Source organism: Lingula anatina, chromosome 5, assembly GCF_051362555.1.
Source record: "Lingula anatina isolate TDL-2025a chromosome 5, LinAna3.0, whole genome shotgun sequence".
Lineage (NCBI taxonomy): Eukaryota > Metazoa > Brachiopoda > Lingulata > Lingulida > Lingulidae > Lingula > Lingula anatina.
In genome coordinates, this window is record NC_141771.1 from 24,895,034 (window position 1) to 24,903,272 (window position 8,239).

Sequence of the window (8,239 nt, forward strand, 5' to 3'; positions counted from 1 at the left end):
GTGATATTAGGTTAGCATCCATTTCAAGGACACGATGTAGATAACCATGAGGGTGGTGAACAAATAGTTATACATTAACCGGGTGGCATTCTATATCGACTAAAATTAAAATGACATTGAGCGTTACTGATGCATTTTTGTATTGGGGACGCACAGATCTGGTAAATCTCTTTGGTGAAACCTGCCACAACGATTACTACAAGAGAGAGAGAGAGACGACGACGACGACGACGACGAAAGAGAAAGTGAGTGTGTGTGAGGAAGAGAGAGAGAGACGAACGAGGAGAAAGAAAGTGTGTGTGTGTGTGTGTGTGTGTGTGTGCGTGTGTGTGTCTTAGAGAGAGAGAGAGAGAGAGAGAGAGAGAGAGAGAGACGACAAAAAGTGTGTGTGTGTGTGTGTGTGAGAGAGAGAGAGAGAGAGAGAGAGAGAGAGGTACTAGTATATCTGCCCACCCTGAATGTGGGGGCACTATAAAGCTAGCTTGCTCACTTTAACTTTTCATGTGTTAGTTTTACAGTACCCATGAGAAATAGTGGCAATTTTGAATATCCGTCAATCAAAGGTGTAAGGTTTAGTTTACTTTTGTTGTGATTGAGGAGCCTAATGTCCGGCTCATCTAATGCACTCATTTGCATAAATGACAACTTTTCATTCAGGGTGGTGCCCTGTGAGTTTTGCACTTTGTTTCATTCATCACAGTGTCTCCGTAGGAGAAACACATAGTACTCTTACTTTTGAATCTGTTATTTCTACTTGAAATTTATAGTTTAAAGGAATGGCAGAAATGGTGAGTTTAATACTGTTTATTGATTATTATTGATTATTTGTGATTTATTATTGGTGATAATTGAAATGTATAAGTTTTTTGAGTAAGTAAATTTGAACACGTAAATAACCGTTAGTAAGTACATTGTTATAATTTTCTTTTTTCTTTTCTTTTTTTTAGTTTTTACGTGTCTTGTGAATCCATGTGAATAAACCAAGATCCAGTGAAAAACACATGCCTTTTCTTTGACTTTTATTTAACCTATATAACCCCTGCGTGTTATATAAAGTAAAAACATTTCTCAATCATCCCACGGAAATTTCCATCATGGCGTACCACGGCAGCTTACAAGGTTTCGGACTATCCCATAGACGATTCAGAACCAACAGTTTGCGTTCGGCATCGGAATCCCAAAGGACAAAAGCAGCACTCGCTATTGCTAATGCTCAGCTGGAATTCGAAGAAGCGGAAACCGCACTAAGGCGTCGGTATCGTGAGCAAGAGCTAAAAGACGAAATGCGAATGCTTTCCCTACGAGCCCAGGTGAGACGGCGGGAAATTGAGGCTGAAATTCAGGAAGACGCATCTTTATCGGAACACAACTTCACGATTGACCGCTACTTTAATTCCATGGAAGAAGGTAACGTTGATACTATTGATGCACATAATCTGACAAATTCCGACCATGTTTCTCATCAACATATCAGTGCACAACAGCAACAGCAGAGTGAGCAACAGCGGTCACGCATGAATGCACATCACCCGCATTCCACGCAACAGCTTCAGCAATTAGGAGTGTCATATGAGACGGAGCCCACTCAACCGAAACCGATGTCAAGGACAAATCAACCACAGCAGTTCCCTACGGCAGCCCAGTCGTCACAACCGTCACAGCTACCACAACCGTACATTGTGCCATCCTATACAGATCCAACGATGACGTTAAACCCTCATGCAACGGAATATACACCTATGACGGCGCAGTCAATAGGTACGTCTACCATAGAGCAACAACGTCAGCTTACCATGAATGACCAAGTAGCACACTTACTTCAACAACAACAACGAGCTTTACAAGAAATCACGCTGAACCAAGAAATGCCCAAACGTGAGTACTTGTATTTCAATGGTGATCCGGTATCATACCCGACTTTCATAAGAAACTTTGAGACTAATATTGAACAAAGAGTACCAGACTTTAGAAGTAAACTGTCATACCTCATACAGTACTGCACAGGTGAAGCCAAAGAAGCCATAAAAAGTTGTGTCATACTTGAACCAGAGGAAGGTTATTTCCAGGCTAGAAACATATTACAGACTCATTTTGGACAAAAACACATTATCATCAAAGCTATGTTGGAGAAAATAGTAACAGGTCCTCCCATTAAAGCATCAGACATTACACGACTCTCCAAGCTCTCAAGAGACATGACTACGTGCCAAATGACAGCATCCAAGATGGGATACTATGAAGATTTGAATTCTATGGATACTCTGGAAAAAGTGGTCCGGCGATTACCGCAATATCTCCAAGCTGGATGGGCCAAACGTTCCGGAAAATTGTTGAATCAGTGGATTGAGGTCAAGTTCAAGGATCTCGCAGATTACCTGGAGGAAATGGTACAGATTGCCAACACAAGGTTCGGACAATTGGTAGGATCCAAGCCGGATGTGAAACCTAAGTCAAAGGTCAGTTGTCACAACACGTCCTATAAGACCACTACCCTAGCCACTAACGTTCACCCTGCCGAGAAAAGCAACTCCAACAAGTCCCAGCCATCGTCAGTCCAGAGAGACCCGTGTGTGTTTTGCTCTGGAAATCATACTATAAAGCAATGTTTCAAATTTGCTAGAATGAATTACAGCGATAGGAGAAATTTTGTGTCGGAAAACAAACTGTGTTTCAATTGTCTTCAGTCCAACCCTCCACACACGGCGAGAACGTGTCAATGGAAACAATTGTGTCAAGTCCCTGGATGTGGCAAGCGACATCACGCGTTACTTCACCCACCCTGTGTACCTGCCAACAGCCCCGCACTGCAACGTGAGCCTGGTGCCAACGCTACGTCTGTTGTTACTGACCCCGTAGTTGCAGTCCAGAGTGCAGCGGTAGCGACAGGAAGAAGAATCAGTCTACAGATTGTCCCAGTGACCGTGAGCGACGGCAATGGTGGACCGATTATTGAAACTTATGCATTTCTAGACAGTGGATCTGATCACAGTTTATGTTTACACAGTTTAGCTGAAAAGTTAGGTGCCAGAGGGAAACCTATCCAGTACAGTGTCAGTACAGTTAACGATGAGAGTTGCGTAAACCAAGGACAAGAAGTACAGCTAGAAGTGAAAGCTATCAATAGCCAGCAAGGATTGATTCTAGATCAAGTTTGGACGACCGACAGACTACCGATCTGTGAAAAGAACATTCCAAATAACTCCGACATTTCAGAGTGGAGCCATTTAAAAGATGTCCAACTGCCAGAGCTAGATGACAAAACAGTTACCATTCTCATCGGTAATGATCACCCTGAAGCTCATTGGCGCATAGAAGAGAGACGAGGAGATAAGAAACAACCGTACGCGATCCGAACGATTTTAGGATGGACTATATTAGGTCCCATGAAAAGACCAAATGATGGTGACGTCACGGTTAATTTCATTCATGCAGACCAGGTACTCGGATGTGACAATTCTCTGAGAGGCTGCGATTCCATTTCTATCCAACTATCCAAGATGTACAACAGTGAATTCAGTGAGTCTTCAGTCAGCAGCAAACAGTGCATGTCATTAGAAGATAGGAAAGCGAAGAGAATCATGGATGAGTCCGTGGTATTTGTTGACGGACATTACCAAGTTTCACTTCCTTGGAAGTCAGACGAGCTCTTACCCAATAATAAGCCAGCAGCTGAAAAGCGCTTGAATCTGCTCAAAAGACGTTTACAGCGTGACGAAAAACTACGAGAGAAGTATACTCAAGCTCTCCAGGAGTATATTGATAAAGGACACGCTCAGAAGATTGACCACAGAAATCTGCATAACAACAGCAATTCTGTTTGGTACTTACCTCATCACCCTGTGATCAATTCAAAGAAGTCCAAAATTAGAGTTGTCTTCGATTGTGCAGCGAAATATGCAGGCGTTTCGCTGAATGATTCCTTGTTACAGGGTCCGGATTTAACCAATTCACTCATTGGAGTTCTCCTTAGATTCCGCCAGGAGAAGATAGCCATTGTTGCTGATATTGAACAAATGTATCATCAAGTGAGAGTGCACCCTGATGATCGTGATGCCTTACGATTCTTATGGTGGCCGGCAGGAGATCTCAGCAAACAACCTGAAGTACCAAGATGCTACAAATCACCTCAATTAGCAGATATTCAGTCCATTGAACTTCACCATTTTTCAGATGCCTCGTTATCCGGCTATGGCATTGTTTCCTACTTGCGATTTGTTGATATTAACCAGCAAGTATCTTGCAACATTGTCATGGGGAAATCACGTGTAGCGCCTCTGAAAACAGTGACTGTTCCACGAATGGAGCTGACAGCAGCTACATTGTCTGCGAAAGTTCACAAACAAATGATGGAGGAGCTACAACTGCCCATTAATCGTTTTGTTTTCTGGACAGATTCTACGATTGTGCTCCAGTACATTCGGAATTCCGCGACCAGATTCCACGTTTTTGTTGCCAATCGTCTACAAATGATACATGATGTTTCATCGCCATCGCAGTGGTATCATGTTGATTCAGATCAGAACCCAGCAGATTACGCTTCGAGAGGAATACAGCTCAGAAGTGACAACGGTGATGACATACAGCGTTGGTTACATGGCCCAGCTTTCTTGTATCAGCCCGAGATACACTGGCCGAAACAACCAGATAATCTACATGAAATTCCAGAAAATGACAGAGAAATGAAACGTAAATCAGCTCAGATACACGTCACTACGTCGTCGGAAGTATTGGACGGTGTAGAGCGATTGTTACATCATTTCTCATCGTGGTATACTTTACAGAAATCAGTTGCCTGGATTTTGCGTTTCAAACGCTACTTACTGTCACGCGTGAGACAATTGACAGTAGATAGAAACAATGGACCATTAACAGTACAGGAAATCGCGCTTGCTACTGATGCCATCGTGATGTATGTACAGGCAAAATCATTTCCCAAAGAGTGCAACGTTGTATCATCTGCAATGACCAAAAAACCCGATTCCAAGGGATACGTGAGCCCATTGCGCAAGCTATCTCCGATCAAAATTGATGGGATTCTGTGTGTAGGAGGACGTCTCCAGAATGCAGCGATATCTACCTCACAGAAACACCCGAAAATTCTTCCGCATGATCATCACGTCACTGAAATCATTGTGCGACACTATCACATTAAAGAAGGACATGTGGGAGTATATCACGTGTTATCTGTGATACGTCAAGAATTTTGGATAACGCGTGGATTGTCAACAGTGAAAAAAGTCATTCGCAAGTGCATGGTGTGCCGCAGATGGAATGCAGTTCCCAGCAGTCAAGTTATGGCCCCACTTCCAAGAAGTCGTGTGACACCAGGGAAGCCACCATTTCATTCAGTAGGTGTCGACTACTTTGGACCACTGTTAGTGAAATGCGGAAGACGAACAAATAAGCGTTATGGTTGCATTTTTACGTGCATGGCGACTAGAGCAGTTCATTTGGAGATATCATATAATCTGTCATCAGACTCGTTCATTCAAGCAGTTTTGCGTTTCATTAGTCGGCGAGGACCGCCGTGTGAAATTTTCAGTGACAACGGGACCAATTTCACAGGTGCTGAAGCAGATCTAAAACGCATTTTACAGCAGTGGAATCAAGAAAAAATCAGTGATTCTCTGTTACGACGCAACATTCAGTGGTATTTCAATCCTCCAAATGCAAGCCACGCAGGTGGCGTATGGGAGCGTTTAATCAGATCAGTGCGGAAAATCATGCGTTCAGTCTTGGGAAATAGATTGGTGGATGACGAGACATTAATTACTGTACTTGCTGAAGTTGAGAAAATCATGAATGATCGTCCGTTGATCCGCAAAGCAGACCATTATTACGAACTAGAAACTTTGTCACCAAATCAACTACTGTTGCTGCGTTCGAATCCCTGTTTGCCCGCTGACAATTTCACAGAACGTGATCAATATAATGAACAGTGGAAACACGCGCAGTTAATTGCAGACCAATTTTGGCAGCGATGGATTAAAGAATACTTGCCTGTGCTTCAAGAGCGTCAGAAATGGCTCCGACCAGCAAAGAACTTTGAAAAAGGTGACTTTGTTTTGCTTATTGATGAAAATGCCTTTCGTGGTCATTGGCCTAAAGGATTGATAGAGGAAACTTTTCCTGATAAATACGGACATGTGCGCCAGGTGATTGTTAAAACAGCCAAGGGACGCTTTCGCCGTGATGTGCGAAAATTGTGTTTATTGGAAGGAAATTTTGTTTAATGTGCAATGCATTTAAGTGACAATGACTTTATAGGACATTTTTTGAGTAAATTAAATAGTGTTTATATTTGATTAGAAAGGCTATTTTGAATCTTGATTAAATCGCCTTTCGGTGGCCGGTATGTAAGGTTTAGTTTACTTTTGTTGTGATTGAGGAGCCTAATGTCCGGCTCATCTAATGCACTCATTTGCATAAATGACAACTTTTCATTCAGGGTGGTGCCCTGTGAGTTTTGCACTTTGTTTCATTCATCACAGTGTCTCCGTAGGAGAAACACATAGTACTCTTACTTTTGAATCTGTTATTTCTACTTGAAATTTATAGTTTAAAGGAATGGCAGAAATGGTGAGTTTAATACTGTTTATTGATTATTATTGATTATTTGTGATTTATTATTGGTGATAATTGAAATGTATAAGTTTTTTGAGTAAGTAAATTTGAACACGTAAATAACCGTTAGTAAGTACATTGTTATAATTTTCTTTTTTCTTTTCTTTTTTTTAGTTTTTACGTGTCTTGTGAATCCATGTGAATAAACCAAGATCCAGTGAAAAACACATGCCTTTTCTTTGACTTTTATTTAACCTATATAACCCCTGCGTGTTATAAAAGGATTCAGATTCTTTATTGACAAACACCTTCACATAAAGGTACAATCAATTACAATACTAGTAACTATAACATAGAACAGACAAATAAATAAATAAATATATATGTAGATTAGAATATGGTTGACACCAATGACTATACAAATGGATACGTATGTCGCGTTTCAAAATCAGTTTACCAGGTTTGATCTACACGCCCAGTCTCTGCTGACAGCGCTTAACGGGTCTAACACTGGTATCATGATTTGGTTTGGACATGCGCAGAAAGACTTACTCTCTTCTCCATGCATTTCTGTACAAATATGAGGAGGGGCGTAATCACATCCATTTCTTTTGTGCTCATGATGTATATAAACATATCCAGGGGGGAAAGGGCATTGGTACTACAGAGGAAACTTATATTTTCGAAGAAGGTTGCCCGTAATTCTTAATAGGCCTCGCATTTCAGAATAAAATGCACTTCATCTTCAACCTCTCCGGAATTACATATTTGACATAATCTTAGATGGGGCGGGGTTGGGGGTTTACTGTACCTCCCCTTCTCGATATGGAGTGAGTGAGCGCTGATTCTTAGTTTACAAAACATAGCCCTCCGCGCTTTATCAAAGGTCAGCACATAATTTTCGGTCTTAAAATGCTTCTTGTATTTTGTATATGTTCTCAGTTTGCTACTTTCCTTAATTGCCTCCCCCCATTGAAGGTCATACACTTTCTCGAGAGAGACTCGGATGTTTTTTGTTGAGACATTATTCAGTTTGGCTAATGGTCTATCCCAACACTCGACTTCGCCACTAAGTTGGAGTATTTGTTTTATTCCAAGGGACCAGGCACCACCTTTACTTTCAAATCTGTCTGTGTCAAGGGCTAAGGTGGCCAGGGATTCTTTACCCATAAAGTTAAGCTTATTGAGGTGAAACCAGTATTTTGTTGCCAGGGCAAGCATATGAATTTACACTGGATAGCTTCCTAATTCCCCTCTGGTTGCTAGATTAGATGCCTTCCTGTGGACCCCCAGGATTGTTTTACAGGCTTTAATGTGGACATCTTCAGCAGGTGGTCTGTCACAACTTTCCAGGAGGTTATTCATGCTAGACGAAAATAGTCTCATAAAAATCTATTTCTCGAATTCTGAAGATTCAGCACTCAATCTATACACCAGAGGTATGTTTTAATCGATCCCCGCCATTTAAAAATTATAAAAAACAATTAATTAGTAGAAAAAAGTGTTTTAGTAAACCTCACCTCAATATGCATAAATGAAGCAACAGATCTGGGTCACGTGGTACTGTGACGACAATCACGATAAAGGACTATGAGACTCAACTGAGCTGCATGGTGCATACAGACGGAGAAGTTAAGGAAAGTTGTGTTGAACGGAGTTGAGGAATTTTCGTTAT

The 8,239-nt window shown here is 41.5% G+C and overlaps 2 protein-coding genes across 2 annotated transcripts; both read left to right on the forward strand.

Moving 5' to 3' along the window:
• Nucleotides 1-571: 571 nt before the first annotated feature.
• Nucleotides 572-4,153, forward strand: LOC147761982 (uncharacterized). The gene is made up of 3 exons (XM_087014121.1): nt 572-788; nt 948-4,113; nt 4,146-4,153. Exons 2-3 carry the CDS (start codon nt 1,095-1,097, stop codon nt 4,151-4,153), a joined length of 3,027 nt encoding a protein of 1,008 aa, XP_086870247.1. The 5' UTR covers nt 572-788; nt 948-1,094.
• On the forward strand, nt 4,106-6,791 carry LOC147761983 (uncharacterized). Its single transcript, XM_087013670.1, has 2 exons — nt 4,106-6,579; nt 6,739-6,791. Exon 1 carries the CDS (start codon nt 4,251-4,253, stop codon nt 6,231-6,233), a length of 1,983 nt encoding a protein of 660 aa, XP_086869796.1. The 5' UTR covers nt 4,106-4,250; the 3' UTR covers nt 6,234-6,579; nt 6,739-6,791.
• The last annotated feature ends 1,448 nt before the right edge of the window (nt 6,792-8,239 follow it).